The sequence below is a fragment of the Juglans microcarpa x Juglans regia genome, chromosome 4D (genome assembly GCF_004785595.1).
Source record: "Juglans microcarpa x Juglans regia isolate MS1-56 chromosome 4D, Jm3101_v1.0, whole genome shotgun sequence".
Lineage (NCBI taxonomy): Eukaryota > Viridiplantae > Streptophyta > Magnoliopsida > Fagales > Juglandaceae > Juglans > Juglans microcarpa x Juglans regia.
In genome coordinates, this window is record NC_054600.1 from 22,163,342 (window position 1) to 22,186,997 (window position 23,656).

General features: G+C 38.4%; 3 protein-coding genes across 6 annotated transcripts; 2 read left to right on the forward strand and 1 right to left on the reverse strand.

The window, feature by feature from the left end:
* Window positions 1-1,340: 1,340 nt before the first annotated feature.
* Window positions 1,341-5,974, forward strand: LOC121259282 (tubby-like F-box protein 3). 4 transcript variants are annotated; one of them, XM_041160813.1, is made up of 7 exons: window positions 1,342-2,528; window positions 4,054-4,141; window positions 4,317-4,446; window positions 4,530-4,712; window positions 4,882-5,366; window positions 5,653-5,685; window positions 5,809-5,974. In XM_041160813.1, exons 1-5 carry the CDS (start codon window positions 2,178-2,180, stop codon window positions 5,351-5,353), a joined length of 1,224 nt encoding a protein of 407 aa, XP_041016747.1. In that variant the 5' UTR covers window positions 1,342-2,177; the 3' UTR covers window positions 5,354-5,366; window positions 5,653-5,685; window positions 5,809-5,974. The 4 variants fall into 4 exon arrangements, with proteins under 4 accessions (XP_041016750.1, XP_041016748.1, XP_041016749.1 ...); XM_041160816.1 differs by lacking the exon at window positions 5,653-5,685 and having other exon boundaries at window positions 1,341-2,528; XM_041160814.1 differs by lacking the exon at window positions 5,809-5,974 and having other exon boundaries at window positions 1,341-2,528; window positions 5,582-5,685.
* A 1,358-nt stretch (window positions 5,975-7,332) lies between these two features.
* LOC121259283 (protein FAM98B-like) lies at window positions 7,333-8,310 on the reverse strand. The gene is made up of 2 exons (XM_041160818.1): window positions 7,804-8,310; window positions 7,333-7,596 (listed from the first exon to the last, which is right to left on the reverse strand). The coding sequence occupies exons 1-2, from the start codon at window positions 8,058-8,060 to the stop codon at window positions 7,407-7,409; spliced, it is 447 nt and encodes a 148-aa protein (XP_041016752.1). The 5' UTR covers window positions 8,061-8,310; the 3' UTR covers window positions 7,333-7,406.
* Window positions 8,311-19,840: 11,530 nt separating this feature from the next.
* Window positions 19,841-20,440, forward strand: LOC121260217 (protein FAR-RED IMPAIRED RESPONSE 1-like). The gene has a single exon (XM_041162054.1). The coding sequence runs from the start codon at window positions 19,841-19,843 to the stop codon at window positions 20,438-20,440; it is 600 nt and encodes a 199-aa protein (XP_041017988.1).
* Window positions 20,441-23,656: the final 3,216 nt, after the last annotated feature.

The window sequence follows — 23,656 nt, forward strand, 5'->3', positions numbered from 1 at the left end:
TGAAATCTCAAACAAAACATCAAACCCCAGAAATAATTTTAAAAGCTACTCCATACACATCAATCAATTGATGGAATGCATTTTGGATAAGAGAGCCGCCGCTGGTGCTGGGGGCTCCCGTTAGGCTTATTTTTTATTTTATTTATTCTTTATTTTTACATAGATTTTTTTAATATTTTTAAAAAATAAAAAAATTTTACATCATCGTTGAATATACTTTCTTAATTACGAAATAAAAATAAATAACAAAATCCCAGCAGGAGCCCCTAGTGGAAAGACTAATTTTTTTTTTTTTTTTTACTTTGTGATTAAAAAAAGTGTTTTTTAATGATGCAATTTTTTTAAAAAAATTATTTAAAAGTATTAAAAAATATATGTAGAAAAAGAAAAAAAATACATCGAATAGCCTAACGGGAATCCCGAACAGTGACTCTAGTATTATCCATACATTTTACTAATTAGGTATTTTTTTTATATTAATCATTTTTTTCACAAAATGTGATTTAATGTAAATGTGACAGTATATATTTATTAAAAAATAAAAATAAAAACTTTTGAAATTTGGGGTCTGGCCAATGACAAAAAATAAAAATTTTATATGTAAGTCTTACACTACACACTTTTGCCTAATCTATATGTGATTTTTCATTTTTAACTTTTATTTTAATGCTTAAATTTGTGTATTTAAATAAAAGAAAAAAAATTAAAAAATCACATATTGATCAATTGGAAATGTAGATCCGTTTGGATTGTGAAATGAGATGATTTGAGTTAAAAGTTAAAAATTGAATAATATATTATTAGAATATTATTTTTAATATTATTATTGTTTTAAAATTTAAAAAAATTAAATTATTTATTATATTTTGTATATAAATTTGAAAAAATTATAACGATAAAATGAGATAAAACCACTTCTATATCCAAATGAGACCTTAGAAATATAAAGTGTCAGATTTCTTGATAACATTTCTCAAGTTAGGTTTGAATAATGAGTTGAGATGAAAATTAAATAAAATATTGTTAAAATATTATTTTTTAATATTATTATTATTTTAGAATTTAAAAATTTTAAATTATTTATTATATTTTATATAAATATGTGTAAAAATTATAATGATGATATGAGATGGATTGTGAGATGGATTGTCTTCGATATTAAGGAAAACAACAGCAAACGGAAGATCCGAGAAGGCTATCCAATTTCTGACCCGATCCAATATCTGAGACGTAGCGAGCCACCGGATATGGAAGAGAATCGAATCCAGCAAATAGTGGTCGGGGATGGACCCCACTGGAGACAATAGTGACACTGAACAGACCAACCGAAAAAAAAAAAACACAAATCTAGGCCACTTTCGTCTGTACGACGGTGCCATCTTCCTTCTTATCCTGGTGCTTCCCATTACCAAATGACCAAAACGGGTTTCGTTCCCACTAACCGAAATGCGGGCTATCCTGTCTAAAACATGTTTCTGTAATAGTGCCCTCCGATGTTGGTTTCTTTGTTGTTTGGATCTATGAAATTCAGTTACTCGTTGCAAATGTTTGATGCTTAGTTTTTTTTGGGTGTCTGGTAATGATATGGAGAGGATCTGTTTGGGGAAAAAACTGAAAATTTGATTGTATTTGGCGGTTTTTTTTTTAAGGGTATTATCCAGTTGCTGTTTTGCTGGATTTATTGGCCCAGATTGATAGATTTAGTTGAGTTTTGGGTCTTTCTGGATCTGGGTCCGCGTGTATGTGGCTTGCTACAGTGTTATTGTCTTATTTTCTAGAAAAAGCCTATGGCCAATTCTCACATTCCGAGGTGAGAGAATTTGTGGCGATGGTTTGTCAGTATTATCGAAGTATGGAGAAACAGATGTTGGGTCTTTGGGGTTTATGGGTTTGTGTATTTGCTTTATCCAGAGATAAGTTTTGGCATTAGCTTAGTATTGTATTTCTCAAAATTTGGGAGGAATTTTTGGTTGATTTCCATGCTTTAGGGAAAGCATTAGAGTTTGTCTCTCTCAGCAAATTACAACCTTTTGGCTTTTGCCTCTGGGTTTATCATCGTTAGTGTTTGCTAGCTTGTATTTTGTGAGAAATGTGGTTTACTTTGGAGGCATTTGGAGTTTTTTGATACGAGGTTTATGTTATTAGAGTTATAAAGGCGAGGACAAAAGAGGCCTCATATGTCGATTATGAGTATCATTCAGGATATGAGGGGTGAGTTTGGGAGCATGTCCAGAAGAGGGTTTGGGGTGAAGTCTGCATATGGAATGAGATCCAGGTCGCAACGGGTGGTCCAGGACAGCTCAGTGGGGGCAATCCATGCTTTGAAGCAGAGCTGTTGGGCTAACTTGCCGCCGGAGCTTTTGAGGGATGTGCTAATGCGGATAGAGGCCTCTGAAGATACTTGGCCTCCCCGGAAAAATGTGGTTGCTTGTGCTGGTGTTTGTAGGAGCTGGAGAGAAATCATGATAGAAATTGTGAAATCACCAGAAGTTTCCTGCAAGTTGACATTTCCGATATCCTTGAAGCAGGTTTGAAACCGATATCAATTGCTGTTTCCTGATTCAACATTGCTCCTTTATATATATCTATATATATATATATATATTCTTAAATTTGTCATGATGGTATACCTGTATCTGCAATGCGCACGCGCAGCTTTACCATCTTCCTGTATATTGTAAAATACTCAACAACCAGAAATAAAAGTTTCCAACCTAATGTGAGCTGTTTTTGTAAGGAGGTGTTGCTCCCACCATACTGTGAGCTGAGATGTGATAGTTTTCGTTTCTTAAAATAACTAGACTGGATTTTAACTCGACTAGGTTTTCCCCTTCAATTTGTTTCATGGTGGATATTGGAACTGGATCGTAAACAATGACATGATTAGTTTGTGCAAATAAATTTGTTGCCTCAAAATCTTTTTGAATTTGGGGAGTCAGGAGGTTTGAGTTGGTTGGTTAGTCTACCCAACCAATGGTGCTTGACCATGAGCCTGCATGTGAGTGGCTTTTTTATTTCAGAATTTAAGGTCTAACTGTGTGTGATATACTTTCTTCCTTTTGGTTACTAATGTCCTGGAAAGAAAGAAAAAAAGAAAGAAAGCATCTTACTTGTTATGGTAGTGGGGGAAGATTTATGCGTGGAGAATAACCAAAAACCAGACATAGGCTCTCACTCCATTAGAGCATATTTTTGGATGCTTGTGAATAGTTTGAATAGTTTGGGAATTATTGATTACACAAAGCTGGAGTGCATATTTTTTTAAAAGTTGGATCATCTAGGAAATTAGGCGATTTACAAATATCGGTGCTTCCATGATGCCGACTATGCAATCAATAGAGACCTTTACATTAATGAATTCTAGCTTATTGTTGTTCAGATATTTGTGAAAACTAACGTGTTATAAATGTGAGCCCTCCACTCACTTCTCATGTAGAAAAAAGGGGGAAGAAAAAGAAAGTGTTAGTTCATCATGAAAAATATATTTCATAGGTGTGAAACATGGTTTGGGAATGAGTCAGAACTTTCCATCTTTTCTTGTAAGACTAACAAGGATAACAACACTCAAGAATTTGGAAGGTGGGTATTTTTTTAATGACGAGGATCCCGGAGACCGTGCAAACGGAAGGCCTGTAGCACTTGAGCCAACTCCTTGGGGTTCTCTTTTTCTTTTGTGATACTAGTAAAACTTGTCATCGTGATGACTTATGGATTAGTCCATGACTTACTTGTGGAAGTTCTGCTCACTTTCTCTAATCATTTATATGTATTTGGAGTGCTGAATATACAGAATTAGATTAGAAAACAGACTGTCTTAACTAGTTGTCGCTAAACATTTTGGACTCTCTTGTTGTCATCCTTGTAAATAGTTGTTAGTTTCCAAATACTGTTAGTTTACATCCCGGATTCTAGAAACTTTCAATTCTGTTGAGTCCTTCATGATGTGTCTGGAAAACCATGCTCTTAAAATTTCCTTTTAAGGTTATAGTCTTTGAGGCATGCAGCCTTTTGGCATCCAGCTAATCGTCAAAATCCTTGGTTATATTTTTGCAGCCTGGCCCAAGGGACTCCCTCTTTCAGTGTTACATCAAACGAAATCATAGCAGCCAAACATATTATCTTTATCTCAGCTTAAATCGAGGTCGAGAATTGAACTTTTGTTCTTTGCAGACTTTCATTTTTTTTTTAACTTTACCGAGATTAGTTTGATTAGTAGAGAGTTGGGGTTCCTACTAGAGAAGGAAAGTTCAACTTTTCTTTGGTTTCCTCTCTGAGTTGTTGACATTGAAGTCTTCTGCATTTTTCTATCTTGTCAGCCTCAACCGATGATGGCAAGTTTCTTCTTGCTGCACGGAAGTGTCGACGCCCTACTTACACAGATTATATCATCTCTTTGAATTCCGATGATGTTTCAAAAGGGAGTAGCACCTTCATTGGAAAGTTGAGGTATTTTGTGCTGGCATGTGACATCATTGGTTCTTGATTTTCTTGTTTGCGTAAGTGTACAATTTCACTTTCTGTGATAATAGATCAAACTTTTTGGGGACCAAATTCACAATCTATGATGCGCAAGCTCCACATACTGGAGTGAAAGTCGTCACCAAATGTCGTTCTACCAGGCTAGTTAATTTGAGGCAAGTCTCCCCGAGAGTCCCCGCTGGCAACTATCCCATTGCTCATATTTCATATGAGTTGAATGTCTTGGGCTCCAGGTATGAAAGATGTTTCTAAATTATTCCCTTATCTACACAGTGAAAAAAAAAAAAAAAACCCATAGCACTGGAATTAAGAAAGCTATAGTCTTTGACTTGTATGCATCCTATTTAGTTACTACACTATTTTTTCTATGTGAAACTGAAGTTTTCTTGCCCTGGAAACCAGAGGTCCTAGGAGAATGCAGTGTGTCATGGATGCCATTCCCGCCTCTGCTGTTGAGCCAGGAGGTGTGGCTCCCACACAGACTGAATTCCTTGTCAGCAGTGTGGATAATTTTCCATCTCTTCCTTTCTTCAGATCAAAATCAATGCGCACAGAGAGTTTCCTATCTGGAAATTTGTCTGGTGAGAGTGAGGGAAGGCTGGTTTTAAGGAACAAAGCTCCTAGGTGGCATGAACAACTCCAATGCTGGTGTCTGAACTTCAATGGACGTGTGACAATTGCTTCAGTTAAGAATTTTCAGCTGGTTGCATCTCCTGAGAATGAAGCTGCTGGGCACGAGCATGAGAATGTCATTCTCCAGTTTGGCAAAGTGGGAAAGGATACATTCACCATGGATTATCAGTATCCAATCTCAGCTTTCCAGGCATTTGCCATATGCCTCAGCAGCTTTGACACTAAGATCGCCTGTGAATGACTCGCAGCAGCAGGTTCAAATTGTCTCATTAGTTGGAGTCCCAGTGGTTAATTGCTATATGAGTAGAAGATAATAATAATAATAAATAATTCCCCCATCTGCTTCTTGCAATGTCTGAATATGGAAAGTAATTTAAAAGTAAAAGAAAAAAAAAAAATTGAATTGTGCTTAAAATATTTTATATTGTAACGTGGTGACTTGCTTCTCAGCTAATTGTCTTTGTTGTAGTCAGCTGTCAATCTTTTCTGATCAGCTACAATGCCTTTAAGACTTTAACTTGGGTCTTTTAATATGAACAGCGATCGATCTCGCCAGCTCAAACTTATATTTAGGTTGGTATTGACTCCCACACGGAAGCTAAGCTCACATCATGTCCTTCTAGTCTGGATTTTTACTAATCTTCTATTGTTTTAGATTTGAAAAGGCAGTGAAAGTTCCAGAATTTTATCTGACAGGTGTTGGCAGATGCAATAGAAGTTGATTGCAGGAGGGGACATCTGGTGACAAAGTTGTTCACGAGTGGAGTTGCCATCTTGGCTGTTAGGCCCTTTGGCTTTTTCTCTGTACATAAAACTGTCGGTGTTATGAGCAATACATGCCTATGATGATGGTTTTCTTTTTTGATTAGTAGCTTATGGTGGCTGCTCTCTTGCTAACATAGTTAGGCTTGGCCATTTTAAGTGCTTGTTGAGTTGTATTTTGTGTGAGATATTGGATAGACAACTGAGTTGGGACTACTTCGTGAGTTTCTCAGTGCAGTTTTTAACTTTTTGCTCTGGTGGCCTGTGTTTTATTTTTTTGTTATATATGCGGTTTATTGCTACAACTTTTTTAATTTGGAGATGCTTTACCAGTGTGTCTTCTCTCTCTGTGGATTTTTTTTTTTTAATTCAAAGAGTGTTATTTGAAAGCATTTATACCTCACACTATCCAGATTGCCTGATTTATTTGTAAGATTCAAATATTAAAATTTATCTTCCAAATCAAAATATGTCAATGGATGGTGTGTGGTGTAAAACTTATACAAAAGTCAGGGCAAGGTATTGTGCTTAATTTAATTCTTGACACAACTAATGCTTTGTGTTTATGATAATTAAGGCCTTGTTTGGATGTAAAAACATTCAACTCATCTCATCTCATCATTACAACTTTTTCAAATTACAATACAAAATATAATAAATAATTTAATTTTTTCAAATTTCAAAACAATAACAATATTAAAAAATAATATTTTATTCTACTTATCTAAAATCATCTTATCTCATCTCACTATCCAAACAAGTCCTAAAACTTGAGGAAAAAGAAGCGCTAAAGGGACGTGTTGGCATGCCTGCAGATCCCATTTCCAATCTCATTCGAGTTCACCTTATCCAACGCTGTGCTAAATCTTCCTCAAATGTATGAATAGCAAGAGGGAAGCAATCCTATTCATCCAAACACTTGATCTATATGTAGATTCATCGTATACATGTATCTCTAAACCATCAAGCCATCTATATCAAGTCGTACGTATGGTATGTGCATATCAATCTAAGAGGATGGAGCAAGATGAAATTTCGGATTACCTCTTTGACCATCATACTTAAAACCAATTAGGCAGCAAAAAGCAGTATAATTCGGTCGTCTTAAGTTCAATTGTCCCCTGAATTAACCAGAAGTACACTTGAGGGAAAGTGAGATTTGTTCCGAGGGTTTGTAGCACTGAAAATCCACCATTATGCTTAAATTATCTTTTGCACAAGTTATGGAGCTACCTAGGTAGAGGTCATGTCATTTGGCTGCCAAAGGAAGTGATCGATCTCTTGCAACTTTGTGTGCTTATGTATAATATTTACTAGATTTGGCACAACACTACACGATGGACAGGCATTCAACATGGCTTATAAATCCGTAATCAGGATGTGCTCCTGATCACAAAAGTGCAGAAAAAGAAGGATCGAACAAGCTTCTAAAATGAAAACAGATTCCACAGACATGGCTGCCTTAAAAACATCTCCAATTCCCTTTTTAACCTTCCAGGGTAATAAAGCATGAAACGCAGCAGCAAACCGAGTCAGCATTTCAATAATATATCATGGATACAACCAACCATTATTATATGACTCCAACGAAACAGAGACCATTTCAGTACAGCAAAATGAAACCGATCAGAAAGGTGGAGGCCCCCGCCGGGAGGGCCATATGGGCCGCGGGGTCCACCAAAGCAATCTTGCAGCAACCAACAACAGCATAGGCAGTAGAAGCTGCAGTCAAAGTCCCCGGAGATGGGGAAGTAAAAAGGAATGAATAAAATCCAGAATCAGTGCCAGTCCAAGGACAATCCAAAGCAATACTCGAAACTAATGAGGCAGCAATGTTCTATTTCTGGCATACCAACATCAAAGTTACTTGCCAACAAAGAATGTATTGACTTGCATAAAAAAAGATATTCGACACTGAATTGGACTTACCACGAAGAGATCATGCTGCATAAACCATCAGCAAATCCACCAAAGAAGCCACCAGGTCCAGGCCAAAATCCAGGACCTCCAGGCCAGCCACCAGGACCTCCAGGCCAGCCACCAGGTCCTCCGGGACCAGGACCCCAGCCACCAGGTCCTCCGGGACCAGGACCCCAGCCACCTGGTCCGCCCGGTCCTCCAGGACCCCAGCCACCAGGTCCACCAGGTCCTCCTCCTGGACCTCCTCCTGGACCTCCAGGTCCCATCTCTAGATATCTTCTACAGCACCGACACCAGAGCTGCCCCCTCCTCCACCAGAAAGAGATGCCAAGCAAGAGATGGTAGTCTTGAAATGCACCTGATCTGATCTTAAGCCAAAAACTATCAAAAGGGTCGTGCCTAAGGCCTTATTCCCATAAACTTTAACTAGTTTGTGACATATATATCAAAGAAATCTCTGTAGGAATTGGTGCGGCTTCCTTATCCTCGAAGCATTGAATTACTAAGCAAGATTTTCTTCCATGCTCTTTGTGTGATAGCTTCCAGTCAATCAGGCAACTAACCCCTATTCAAACCTACCATTCTAAGCGATATATCAATACAACTGTACGTATACTTTCAAGCCACCGATATGTACCCGACCATTAGATCATAGTCATTTCATAGAACCATTAAAGAACAGTTCTTTAAGAATTATTATTATTTTTATGTAAGTAGCTGGATTATTATTACACTCTGAAATATAGAAACATATAATTGGAAGAGCTATTATGCCCCTTGCATTACCAGCCAGGGATATCAGCTCAAGACACGAAATACATCATATTTTATATGAAGGCAATAGAAGTGCGATATTCACTTTCATGGAGTTTCATAGTTCTCAGATAGCCCAGGCCCCAGGCGTCCTGAATGAATGAGATATAGAATTACATAGATATGTCATACTCGCTAAGATCACGCTGAGTCAAACGTGAAATAATGCCTTGTTTTAAACGTTTGGATCTTAACAGCCATTTGGTTCTTATTTAGAACAAAGCAATTGTATATGTAATGGATCATTGACCAAATAATCATCTTCAAACTGAGGACAAGTACAGAGAACGACACTTCTAGTCCAAAGTTTCATGTTTGTTTCTCAAACAAAAGTTTGTCTGCGGTCTCAGTTTCAAACGACAAAAACAAAAATCTACAAATCGATAAAAGTTCCTTGGGCTAAAAAGTTGTTTCCAAGACTTCTTCAACAACAGAACAAAGCATCATTTTTTCAGATAATGCTTGGGAGCCTCAGATTAGCATTTTGGCACATTCTTCATCGCAACAAACAACCCATGTAGGATTTCTACACGGAGCGCAAAATTTGTTGTTGCAGCTTCAGGCCATAATGTTTGTCATCATCAGCAATTACCCCATAACATTTCACACAACAAAAAAGAAAGAAAATAAAAAACAAATCGAGCTATTCCGTAAAAGCACAACAAAAAGACCCAACTGGGATGAGATTCTTGTTTTCTCAATCGCCAAACAGTTTCAGATGAAAGTAAGATTTGATTTCCAGCTATTCGCAGTGAATTTCTTTGCGGAGGAGAAGGTATGAGGTCTGGTCCGGTTAGGGTTTGGTTTACCGATAAAAAGTATTTATTGTCACAAGTATTTGCAACCGTACCCTTTTAATTTCATGTATTTCTATTTCATGTAAATTAATTCATTCCCTTCAATTTCTCAAATTATCCGGTTTCTTACTTGTTATTTGGCTCCCATATATTCATACCCCTAAACGGTATTTAGTAAAGGAGTAAAACTATAGAGTTTCTTTTCTTTTTTCTTTTTTAAACAAAACGTGCGTTTTGATTCTCGGTTGATTTTTCTTCCCCATTCAAAATTTTCCCACGAAATACCTCCTCTCTCGCCCGCATTGTGTCACCTTTCCTCTGCCCAGCACCACCTCGCTCTCATCCGTCTGCCCAACGCTGCCCCTTCCTGCGAGCTCATTTAATGCAAACTAGCGACACTGCTCCGATGGAGCTCTCTTTTGCCTCCGTCCCTTGGAGGGCATCATAGGTAACATTTTAAGGACCAATTTGGTTTCTTCTTGTGTACTGAGAGAGGTGAGTTTTGGGTTATTGTGAGATGGGTATTGCAACTTAGGGCATGGAGAAAAAACAATGTTTTTTGCTTTCGACCTAAATCATAAAGTGAATTCCTTTCCTCTTGTTCTTTATAGTCCTATCCTAACATGTCCTATGTGCATTGTTTTTTGCAGTTGGTCTTCTTACCAATCTTATCGAAATCCATCAAAATGTATCTTAAGTTTTTGTCCGCACCTCCTAAAATAGATGCTCACATTGCTCAGACAATGATCAATGTATGTATGATCTATCAGAGTTGATTTTACTAAGCTGTTCAAATGGTTTACATTCATTGCATGAGTATGAGCATGAGCATGACATAATCCAGCCTATAAAGAGCTTTATGTGATTTCCACAAATAGGGTTGGACAAAGGGCTCTAATGCCTAAATCAACTCAAACAGGCACTCCATGCTGTCCATATAAGTCAACAAAACATTGCAAGGTCTGACGCGTGTGCTTGTTTGGTTGATTGATTGTTGTACATCCAATCTGAAGAATGTTGTGCTTCAATTTGACAACTAGAATGAACTCTTCCCTCCATTTGAGATTGGAATTTACACCTTCTATAATACCCCAGATTGTGTGATGATGTAGGAAAGCGTTGAATGCGTTCTCACATTACATGGGAGATAAAATTTACGCCCTTTATAATTGATGATTCCAAGGGGCTTCAATTGTAACATTGATTAATCCTTTTGAACTATGGGCTTAGATGTGGCTTCGACCTTGCTTGGGTCATTACACTTTCTATATAAATTTTCCTGGCATGTCAATTGATTCTTATTGAATGTGTGTTTAAGCATGCTGGAACTATATATGTTATCATGATTGGTCAGAATTACTTGTACAATTAATATGTTTTATTTTTTTATGGCAATAACCTTCATTTTCACAAAGATGGGGAAAGAGTTATATATGCACAGAAATATGCATATTTTTTCTGGATTATGAGAACCTGAATGTAGTGCTATTCGGTCCTCCAATATGGAATTTAGAGTAGCATGGACAAAGCCTATGACTATTTTGCGTGAGCCTGAAAATCAAGATCACCATTATGGGCAAAACTATTCTGCATTTACTGAGAAAAGGCTGAATTCTTTAAAGGACATCTCATTTAACTACTCTTGCTCAATGTATTTAATTTCAATGGGAATCTCAAATGTTATTATCTTTATTTGGTTGTGTTAATATTGTGAATAATTGTTCCTATGCTCTAGCTTGATTAAGATCTTTGGCTTTAGTTATTCATGATAAGATTGTTGGATTTATTTGCAATATTTTGTTTACACGACTGTTGGTTTGGATGCTTGAGAGCGAGTTTTTAACTCAAAATCTTGTGAAGTGTACTTAAAACAGCATTATAAGGTTTGAAGATCCTCTCCATTTCATTATTAGTTTGCCTTACTTTATTAATAAGCAAATTGATCGGTTAGAACAGAAAGACTTTTCCAAAATGGAAATAGGATTCGAAGGATTAAAAAAAAAAAAAAAAAAAAGGAAAACAAAGAGGAAGAAGCAGAAAAGAAGATCAACTTAGCAAGCTTATCAGATGCTTTGACTGTTTACAAAGTTCATCCTACTTATGAGAATCGACCAAGCTTTTGTTTTTAATTTTTTCCTTTTTCTTTTTTTCTTTAATACCTTTTACAGAAAGGACCACTTAGTACTTTTGCAGCTATATATATTAGTAGTTTTGCAGCTATATATATTAGTATGGTAGTGTATGTATTTTAGGTGACTGAATGATTTTGCATATTATATTGTTCTTATTAGATTCCCGATCCACAATATTAATATAATTTATAATATGTTTCTTTTGCTTCTTGTACAACTTTAATTTGTTGAAACAACATATATATCTCAATAATCTTAATTTGTAAAACCTTATCTCGTAATGATTTTTAGTTAACTGATCTAATTTTATACAGAGAGCTAGCTAACTATGCATTGTTATCAATTATGATGATCATAAATACACTGTTCCATTTACACTCTTTTCATTTTTTTACTTTTCAGATTTTGCATTAACTTTTAGAATTTAATGTTCATTTTCTTCTTTTGCCATCATGTGCTTGTCTTTAAAGTCTCGAAGACATTCTCAGTTTTAGTGTGATGGGGGAAGAGGAAGATAAAATGGCACCCAGGCCTTCAATGTCGACTTCACAATCATTAATGACACCTCAAAATACATATGGAAATCCAAACGTTTACCATGTGAGTAGTGTAACCCCTTCCGCTCCTTTCTTCTTACGTAAGCTTCTCTCTTTCTTACGTAAGGCTCTTCCTTTTTTACGTAAGCAAATTTCGATGACGGAATTATGCAACAGTCTACCATTCTTTCTGGCGACTGCGAGCATCGTCATGTGCGCCGAACCATGACGACGTGCCTCTCGAGATATTAAGTGACTTCTAAATTACGCCCAGTGTTTAAATGTACTAGAAATATTCATATGAGGTACTTCCAGTATCGTTGAGTTAAACTTCTTTTTAAATGAGACAATTATAATATTTTGAAGAGCTCCAAAATATTATAATTGTCGGAGATCATTTTAATATTAATTATTAAAATGATTCCAATTATTTGAAATATTATGGGATTTAAATTATGTTGAAAGCTTTAATTAATTTAATAGTTTTATTCTCTTAAAGATATTAAATAAGACTTCATCATTTTATTGATGATGAAGAAATATTATTTTATAAACTAAAGTCAGTTTAAAATAATATTTACCTTAATTCCTCTGAGTGCTTTTAATTAAGTTAACATTTACGCATTTTCAAATCAGTATTTTAATATCTCAACGTTAGATCGTTTTGAGGACCCCAAGACGAAGAGACTGGATTAAGTACCCAGACCCCCTTTCTTTCCCCCTCACTTTTCCCCAGCCCTCTCTCTCTCCTCCCTCTCCCCAGCATACGCGATAAGCGGCTCCCCCTACGCCCGAACTACCCCATGCCTCAGCCCGGCGCCGCCATGCGTCGGCAGCTCTCACCGCCGGCACCGTTGGCCTCCTCTCCCTTCTGCGAGTCCATCCACAGCAACCTCTCCCTCTCACGCTCTCTCTTCCTCTCCACTGGAAGCATAATGCCCGAATGGGCTTGTTGTCCTTAGCGCCGCCGAGCGCCATTCTCCGGCGCCACCACTTCCATGGCAGCTTCCTCTGCCACCGGCCACCACCCTCCAGCAATCTCAGCTCCTCCCATGCAGCCACCTTCCCCCTCCATCGCACACACGCACGAGGAGACCCACGCACGGCTTCACCGTGCGCGACCTCTAGCGCCGCTGTGTGCGGCACCCACGGCCACTAGGTGCCACCATGGACCTCCCTCTACCTCCCCCTTCCTCCTCCACGTGAACCATGGCCAGTAGCCTCTCACTCACGCATGGCCTCCCTCCCCCTCACACGCACGGGTTGCACATGGTGGGTAACCACCGTCATCAACTTCCTCAGGCCATCACGAAGCCAACCCAACCTCCCACGACCCTGATCTGCCACCCATGCACGCACACTCTCTCTCACTCTCCCACGGCCTCTCACCCACTTCACAGCCAGATCCGCCGCCGTGAGCCACCGTGGCGCCACCTCGACGCCACCACGAGATCCACCGCATTTTCCTTAGCCAAGCCCTAGGTCCAAACCACCACTTTACGTAGTGGGTAATCATTGCACGCGATGGACAGTCACTGCATGTGACTGACCGCCATTGTACACGGTTAGGTATATTGTGTACCGCCCTTCATAGCCACCATCATTAGCCATTCACGAGCCCTTCCAAGACCACACTTAGCTATCTAAACGCCCAAACAGTCAACGTACGTGGGTTAGCCGCCACATACGACCTCTCCAACGTCATTAGCTGTGACGATCAACGGGCAACGCGCGGGTTATCCCGTCGATGATATAACTCTCTATCCCTTTTAATTATGATAGATATTGATTAGTTGATTAGGTTGTGGACTGTGCTGTTAGTATTAGAAGAATGATTGGGTTGTATTGAGATGCGCTATGTAGTACGCTGTGAAGTGTTGGGCATATCTGTGTAGTGTGGAGACGTGAAGTGCTGTGTATGTGAAGTGTTAGGCATATCTTTGTAGTGTGGTAATGTGATGTGCCGTGTATGTAAAGTGTTAGGCGTATTTGGGAAGTGTTGTGGACTGTGCTGGGTAATGCAGTTGTGGAGGTTGTGTTGTAATGATGGCATGGTTGTGCTGTGCAGTGTAGTTGTGGGGCATGTGCTGTATTGGTGACGTGGCATATGTGGAGTGGGAATAGTACACGCTGAGTGTACTCTGTGTGTGGTGTAGTGTGAGATAAGGAGAGTATATGTAAAATATACCCTCCTGGCGTATTGTGGAACAGGATGAGTACACGTGGAGTGTACTCCATGTAATGGAGTGACGCACCATACGGCGGGTATGCCGTAATGGTGATGTGGCGTAACGTGTATGGAGTACACGTAAAGTGTACTCTATATGGCGTGATGTGTGTAACGGGAGGATGGAGCGATGCACCATACGGCGGGTATGCCGTGATGGTGATGTGGCATAGCGTGTATGGAGTATACGCGGAGTGTACTCCATGTAGTGGAGCAATGCACTATACGGCGGGTATGTCGTGATGGTGATGTGGTGTAGCGTGTATGGAGTATACGCGGAGTGTACTTCATGTAGTGGAGCGATGCACCATACGATGGGTATGCCGTGATGGTGATGTGGCGTAGCGTGTATGGAGTATACGCGGAGTGCACTCCATGTAGTGGAGTGATGCACCATACGGTGGGTATGCCGTGATGGTGATGTGGCGTAGCGTGTATGGAGTATACGCGGAGTGTACTTCATGTAGTGGAGCGATGCACCATACGGCGGGTATGCCGTGATGGTGATGTGGCGTAGCGTGTATGGAGTATACGCGGAGTGTACTTCATGTAGTGGAGCGATGCACCATACGGCGGGTATGCCGTGATGGTGATGTGGCGTAGCGTGTATGGAGTATACACGGAGTGTACTCCATGTAATGGAGTGATGCACCATATGGCGGGTATGCCGTAATGGTGATGTGGCATAACGTGTATGGAGTATACGCGGAGTGTACTCTTTATGGTAGAGTGATGTATCGTATGGCAGGTATGCCATATTGATGATAGGTTGTAGCGTGTGGAAAGGGAGTATGCATGGAGTGTACTCCACGAGGCAACGACACTCCGTGTGACGTGTCACAGAGATAAGGATGGTTGTACAGTTGATGGACGTAGAACGTAGTGAATAGTATCAAAAATTGTGAAACAATGTCCCGAAGTAGTTATGATGCAGCCTGTAGTCTAAGATGACAAGTGTCACCGTGATGGACTTATGGCTAGGAGTATGCATGAAGTAGCAGAACAAGTGTAAGAGTACGTAGCGGAAGCATGACAGGGCAAGGTCACGAAGCGACGTGGTTATTGACAGTCGTGCTTGTGATGGATGAGACACTGGTGTAGAACGTGGTGAGTTGTGTGGGGAACTGTGGAACAGTGTCCCGAAATAGTTGTGAAGCGGCTTGTAGTCTGAGGTGACAAATGTCACTGTAATTGACTGCGGCTGGAAGTATGGGTGTAGTAACAGAATAAGTGTAAGAGAGCGCAACGGAAGCATGATTGGGCAACGTCACGAAGTGACGTGGTTACGGATAGTCATGCTTATGATGGGTGAAGAGTTAGTGTGGAAATGGCGTAACGGGAACGTGACGAGATGTCACGATGTGACGGGAGTACGTGAGGAACCGTACTCGTGATGAGTTAGGAGTTGGCGTGGAAGTGATGTAACATGACGTCGGGTGACGTGACAAGGTCACAGTGTAGCTTGGGAGTAGTCTCGAGCTATATGACATGACATAAGGCGTAATGGTGATTGGAGCTTTGTCGCACTAAGTGTTGTGATGAACTGTAAGAAGGGACAGATAGCATGAAGAGTCATGCTAGCCGAGTCAAGAGAATGTTGGTATCAGAATATGGCCCTCATCCCTATGAGCAGGTGATCAACATGTTATATGTTAATCTTAGGTGATAAAGGGGTAAGGTACATGTGTAATCTGGTGAGACACGTGTACCAGACGGATTCACCATATGTAATGGGTAGTCTGTCCTGAGCACAGTTACACAGTGCTTAAGCCTTAGAGTTGGCTTAGAGCTGTGTGACTTGTATGGATGGGAATGAGGATTAGTATGGGCTAGGATGTATGTAGGTAGTGACGAGTGTATTGTCTAGGATTGAGATGCGTGACTTAGTTGGTCTGAGTCATGCATCAAGATGAGTTCAAAAATGAGAATAAGACGAATGTCTTAGTGTCTTAATCCTAAGGTGAATCATGGGTTCACTTTAGTGGATGAGCACTCGAGGCAAGACGTTGAGTTGGAAGATGTGGTGACAATAAGTGGTCTCTGAAAGGTTTTAACGTAGTGATGGGCACGTAAGTGCACGGGATAGAATGAGAGTGTTTCAAGTATAGCGTAGTTCTATTTATAGTTTAAGTTGCTTATGCATTAGATAGAGAATGACGTTAAGGTTATGTATGCATGTAGGTTGCCAGCTGACACGCGCATGAATAGACTGCATGGTATGAAAGTAGCATGGAGTCTAGGTAAGTATTACGTTCATGCCCTTCTGGAGTTTTCAAGAAATTACGAAAAGAAAACGAAAAGCTTTTATCTTTAAGAAAATGCTTATGAAAGAAGATGTCATGCTTTCAAACGTATATGTACGTACGGCTCCTCCATGGAAGCTCCTTTTTACGCACCCAAAGTTATTAATTGTACGCATGCGAATGGATGACTATAAGATGTATCTATTGTATGTATTTTCAAAGAGACGAACTGATGAAAATGCACGAAAGACGAGCTTGAGCCAACGCCTTCGTGGATCCTATGGACCGACACTGTCGCGAACGCCGCGAGGTGATACTCGTGGACGCCGCGAAGGCCGACGTTCAAGGTGATGCTTGCGGATGCCGTGAAAGGCGAAGTTTGAGCCCGTGCTTTATGTTTTATGGACGGTGCAAACTGATACTTTTATGAATGCCACGAGGTGATGCTCGTGGATGACATGAAGGAGGACGTTCAAGCCCATGCTCACGAAATGATGTTTTCTTATGAAAAGAAATGTTTTCTCATGAAATGAATGTTAAACGAAAGAAAGAACATGAATGAATGAAAGCTCCAGCTCTTCGGAGCTGCCATGAATGAATGAAAGAATGAAATGAAAGCATGAAATGTATGAAGATACTTAACAGCCACATTAATGAATGAAAAAGGGGTACCCAATGAATGAATGAGCAGATTGCAACGCCGAGCAGTAGTACTAGTAGTGCACCCAGTGCTGCACCCTAACGGAATGGGATTCCACCCCGTGGCCACGGGCGAATCCATTGGCCATAGGGCCGCTAACCCTAACACACGGGGCGTAACAGTGTGTACTGGCCTATGAAAGTGAAAAGAAAGAATGTATGTACGTATGTATGTACGCATGCACGCACGAACGAATGCACTTTAAGAATTGAGGGCACTGCACTCTTGTAGAAATGAAAGCACTGACGGGTGAAACGTTTTACGAAAAGAAAGGAAAACCCCGTCTAGTGATGTTTTCAAATGAACGCACATATGCACGCATGCATGTATGTATAGTATGTACGAATGATGAATGCATGAATGAAAACCTACGTTGTTATATTTTAACTGCATGAAGTAATGCTTACGAGTCTTCGACTCATTTTAGTTTTTATGCATGTCCCTCCCCCCAACAGGGAAGGAAATGAAGTACTCGTCGGGACGGACACGGCCCATTGGGAAGAGCACGGAAGTCTAGACACGAGCATTTAAATGTAAGAGAGGCTTTTTTATTATTAAAAATGATGTTTTTCGCTATAAACCTATTTTATTGTAAAAGCACATTTTTATTTTATAAACGTAAAGTCTCACACCCTGGAAAGAAGCAAAAAGTTTTAAATCGGACGGTAATTCCTATCGTCCTTTCTCAAAATATTTTATAAAAAGACCCACCACAAGGACGGGTGTTACAAGTAGGCAGGTTGATGTCTTTTATTTTTCAATAAAGTGTGTTTAACGTGCTCAAGAATCTAACTAATTGCATAATTGGAGCATCTTTTTTATGTAAATGTACCCTACCCTCTGCTGAGTAATCTGGAGAACTTTAGACGAGTTGAAGAGTCATTCCAGGTATGACATCTCCTAATTTCTTTTAACTAATATTCTACAATTAACATGTTAATTTGTTTAAAGTCATTCTAATTTTTCCTAACAACACCCCTGGTTGATGAATCTGCTTATATATGCCCTACTCTCCTTCGAGTAATCTGGAGGACTGTAGGTGAGTTGAAAATTAATTCCAGGTATATTTCTCTGAGTTTTTTACCCAAATTCCAAAATTAAAATGTTAATTTGTTTAAAGTCATTCAATTTTTTCTAACAACGTACCGGTTTGAGCAGATATCACCTTATATGTAGTACCCTCCATCGAGTAATCCAAAGGACTTTAAGTAAGAATTTTCTAAATTTATAGAATTTGAAGAAAATGTTAGAAGTACATTTTCTGATGCTACTGATGGTATTACACTTTTGTCTACTTTCACTTTAATGACGTTAATATTGAATTGTTGCTAATTCATCCCTATGTTTCCATGTTTAGAAATGTTATTCGACATAGATGAAGATTTAGAGGGTACCACTTTTGTCCCGGATGATGAGGTACAGGTTGAAGCACCAAGGTATGGAATTCAAGAGTGAGAAAGAGTTTACGGCCTACTATAAGCAATATGCCAAGCAAGAGAGATTTGGTATAAGGACACAGAAGACTAAGAGAAATGATGATGAGAAGTCTGTGTATGTGACTATTGGTTGTGCCCGTGGCGAAAAATACCAACCTAAGCACAATAATATCTCGAAGCCACAGCCAACAACTAAATGTGATTATAAGACGAAGGTAAATACTACATTGAACAAAAATGACAAATGGGTTATCATCACTATTGAAAATGCGCACAACCACATTACTGTGAGCCCAAGAAGACAGGACTCTTGCGATCTCACAAGTGTCTAGATGAATACAGTCAAAGGATCTTCAACCTGAATGATAGAGTCGGTATTCAAATGAACATGAATTATTATTCTCTTGTCGTTCACGTAGGGGATTTTGAGAATCTAGATTTTCAAGAGAAATATTGTCGAAATTTCATTGACAAGGCTATACATTTAAGGTTGGGTAAAAGAGGTGACGAAGCACTTGATGAGTACTTCCAAAGAATGAGAGATTAGAATGATGGCTTCGTTTCTTCCATGGACGTGGATGATGAGGGAAGGTTGTGGAATGTGTTTTGGGCTGATGCACGGAGTCAAGCGGCTTATGAGTATTTCAGAGACGTTGTAACCTTCGATATAACGTACCTAACAAACCGGTATGGGATGCCTTTTGCTCCATTTATTGGTGTTATCCATCATGGACAGCCCATACTACTAAGGGCGGGGTTGTTGTCAAGCAAGGACACACATACCTTTGTTTGGTTGTTCTGAATGTGGTTTTCTTACATGAATGGTCGAGCGTCCAAAGCCATCATAACTGACCAAGACCGGGCAATGAGGAACACAATTGCAATTGTATTTTTGGAAACCCGCCATAGATATTGTCTATAGTATATAATGCACAAATTTTTAGAGAAGTTAGGATCTCACTCCCAATTCAACACAAGGTTGAAGACCTCCATTTAGGTTGCATTGTATGATTCATAAACGTGCACAAAATTTGAGGAGAGGTGGGGTCAACTTCTTGATAAGTATGATCTCAGAGGTAATAATTGGCTCCAGTCCTTATACAAGAAAATGACTTTTTGGATTTCGGTTTACTTGAAGAATGTATTTTGGGCCAGTATGAACATGACACAACGGTCAGAAAGCATGAATACTTTTTTCGACGGGTATGTCCATTCCGATATGACCTTGAAGGAATTTGTCAACCAGTTCAATAATACTCTAAGAAAGAAGGTGGAGGTAGAGACAATGGCTGATTTCAACTCCAGCAACCAAATGATCCCCTGCGTTTCCCCTTTCAACTTTGAGAAGCAGTTTCAGAAGGTATACTCAAATGCAAAGTTTAAAGAGTTCCAAAAAGAGTTGATGGACCTAATGTGTTGTAATTGCACTCTAGTAAGCAAGCGTGGATGCATTTCAACCTTCAATATCATGGATGAAATATCTATTGTGGACTGCACAAAAACAATCCACTACACACTTTACTATAATGAAGAGGACTGTGAGTTAAAATGCACGTGTGCATTGTTTGAGATGGGGGAAATTCTATGTAGGCATGTACTTAGAGTTTTTCATTTGAAGAGGATTAATGTGCTGCCAGATAGATATGTCTTGGATCGCTGGAGGAAGGACGATAAGAGGAGATACACATTGATCCAAAGTAGTTATGATGACTTGCGGGCCAGTAGAGACGCACAGAGGTATGAGATGGTGTTTAAAAGATGAATGAAATTAGCAGCTAAAATATCCCCAAGTGATAAGTATGTCAATGCATTCCTGCGCTATGTCGATGAGTTTCATTCAAGATGTGATGATATAACATTTGGGTTGAAATTTGAATCAATGAAGGTCGGATCGAGGGTAGTTGCGGATAAGGGTAAGAAGATATTAAGCCCCCACAAAGTCTGAAGGAAATGGAGACCCCCAAGTAAGAGAAAGGTTCCGCCTGTGTAGAAGATGGCAAGAAAGAGAAAGGTAGTGCAATTGTCGAAATTTCAGTTAATAGTTAGTATTCTAATTCTAATATATGTCTATTTTTTGTTTTGAAACTTAGACTTGCAGGAAAATATTAGATGATGAAACACAATTGGGTGACACTCTGGGATCTCAACACCACCAATTTGATAATGGGGTTGGTGTTGGAACACAAAACAACATTGTCACACAATCGATGCCATCAGGAAATGAGGAGGTCTTCAGCTATTGGTTAACTATGTCTTTTCAATATTTTTTTCGATTAAAGATTGCAAGCATAATTGAAAAGGTGTAATTATAGTTGCTTTCTTTCAGATGTATGACCATATTGATGCACACTTGTAACTCCATAGTGATGGTGTTTACATTTTTGTGCCTGTTGGAGAGGGTATGGTATAGTTTGTGGAGATGATGTGTTTTATTTTTGTTCCTTTTAGAGAGGGTATGATATAGTTTGTGGAGATGATGTGTTTCATTTTTGTTCCTCTTGGAAATGGTAGGGTATAGTTTGTGAATATGCAAAGGTTTAATTTTTATAACTCCTTGAGAGGGTATGTAGTAGTTTGTGAATATACTTCCGGTTTAATTTTTGTACCTCTTTGAAAGGGTATGTAGTAGTTTGTGAATATGAATTTTTGTACCTCTTAGTGTAGTTTTGGTATAGTTTATGAATATGGCGAAAGTATAATTTTTGTGGAGATGCTATTCTTAGTTTTTGTACCTCTTGAAGAGGGTGTTTTGGTAGCATGAGCCGACTAGTCTACATGCAGAGGGTTTTTGGTAGCATGATTATGTATGTTGATTAACTGTGTCTTTGATGACAGGCTACATGCAAAGGTTTGGTTTCTTTCCATTCTCATTTAAAAATTTATTGTACTAATATTTGAGTTAAGAAGGGTAAAAAAAATTGGGCATCGATCCCATTTGTTGTGGCAATAACTAGGAAAGTTGTGATAGACCTAATAAATTGTCTTCCTTGAACTAACTTTCCTTACCCATGTTGCAGATATCGCTTCAGAAACTGACCAAAGTTACGACTTTTGGAAGTTCTTTATCCAATTCCAGGGAAAGGTAAATCCTTGTTTTCTCAGCTAGCTTTCCCACAACATGAATTGGCTAGCTAATGAGTAATCTGAATGCCTAATTGTAAGACGACTTCTTTGCATTTTCGTAGTAATCAATCAAATGGAGCGCAAGATGTGTTTTATTTCTATTTGGATTCAGTTACCTGTAGTCTATAGATCTTGTTGTGGATGATAGTGTAACAAATCTTACAATTTTGTTTAACCTTTGGCTTTGAACAATATATAGACCTAAGACAATTCGTTCGTTTTACTTGTTTCTGGACAAAGTAATGGAACGTGAAATTTATTTTGTGAATGTGAGATTATTTCATTTTTTGTGAAAGGATCCAAACATTGCTGGTTGTGAAATGAGTGATTGCATTGTAAATCAAATGCTACTCATTGTTTTTCTGCTCATTTTTTTATGGCCCATGAGATCATTTAGTGGTTAATTGTTATTTTTAAGAGACTATGATTGTACCACCAGAAGTTTTCTCATTTTAGTAGGAACTCGAGAAAGTTAAGGCAATTTCAAATTTTTTGATCGATAATGATCATAAATGCATGAAGCTATTATTGATTTTATCATTTGCAGAGTGTACATGTGTGACTTGCATTTTATTTTCTTTGGGAATATTTTTTTGGTAGTGCAATGCTACTCTTCATTGTATATATTATTAATATGTTAATTTGATATTAAAGTTAACTTTGTTGGATTTCTCTGCATATGCACTTTTACGACAAACGAAGTGGGACACTTAGTACATCTTTCTTAGTTGGATCTATGAAAACTTGGGTCCCCATCTTCAACAATAACCCACATGAAAGAATAGGTTTTGAAGAAAAAGAAAAAAAACCCAAGATTATGATGAATGATTATGGGTAACTTGCTGCTTTGTACTGCAGGGGATGTGTAGAATTGAAGAGCAGAAGAGGAAGAAGAGATGATGATAGAAGAGTTACAGAGAGAAGGCATCCATAGGCGTTGGGACAATGGTTACCGAATTGCTACATATTTAGTTCTTGTATAGTGTTATTACAGTGGTAGCATTTTAATTTGCTATATATTTAGTTCTTGTATATTGTTATTACACTGTTATTACACAATGTTATATTATGATTACATGCTTGAAAGAGTTATTACAATGTTATTAAAGTGTTATTACATTGTATATTTCACTTCAAAGAATTATTTGACAACAATTTTTCCTTGAAAGAGTAGTCCTCTTTCTTTGCTTTTATGTTCTCTTTCATTTCTCATACTTTGAAAACAGAAAGTAATTAATAGAACTGAAAATAAAGTGAGCATCAACGATAATTACAGTGCTAATTTGTTGTTAATATAACTGTTGTTAGTGTAATGTAGGTATCAAAACTACTACTTGAATTGCTTGATAATTGACTCAAGCTAGACGTGTTTTCCAAACTCAAGCTATCATAACATGCACTTATGAGAAGAGAGCATCATCATTTATGGTGATTGATGCAATAGATTTTAAATAATATTAATTAGAATTACTAAATAAAAAGCTAAATAATAGGAAAAAAAAAACAATCCATTCAGACTTTAATGAAACTATGACATCCGAATATATATAGAATATGTATCTCAAAACACAAAGAAACAAATGAAAAATCTATCTACACTTGTGTCGTGTGAATTATAGATTATATAATCATAATCGATCAAAATAATTACATAAGTCTTGGCTAAGTTTACAAAGTCAATTGAAGTGTAAAAGATGTTTTCATTACACAACTTGCTTCCTCAAAATACAATTTATATACATGGTTTTCATCAAACCATGTGCACAAACTGTTTCCATTCAAAATTCAACTAATCCATACAACGTACTTTTTATATGGAATTTATCCGAACCAAACAAACACTATTACAAAGGTG

Excerpts from the sequence above, each read along its gene's own strand:
- LOC121259282 (XM_041160816.1), top strand. The coding sequence starts at position 2,178 with ATGTCGATTATGAGTATCATTCAGGATATGAGGGGTGAGTTTGGGAGC. Across the intron at positions 2,529-4,053 it reads TTCCGATATCCTTGAAGCAG|CCTGGCCCAAGGGACTCCCT; the intron begins GTTTGAAACCGA and ends ATATTTTTGCAG. Across the intron at positions 4,713-4,881 it reads TTGAATGTCTTGGGCTCCAG|AGGTCCTAGGAGAATGCAGT; the intron begins GTATGAAAGATG and ends CCTGGAAACCAG.
- LOC121259283 (XM_041160818.1), bottom strand. The coding sequence starts at position 8,060 with ATGGGACCTGGAGGTCCAGGAGGAGGTCCAGGAGGAGGACCTGGTGGA. Across the intron at positions 7,597-7,803 it reads TGCAGCATGATCTCTTCGTG|CTTCTACTGCCTATGCTGTT; the intron begins GTAAGTCCAATT and ends CTTTGACTGCAG.
- LOC121260217 (XM_041162054.1), top strand. The coding sequence starts at position 19,841 with ATGACACAACGGTCAGAAAGCATGAATACTTTTTTCGACGGGTATGTC.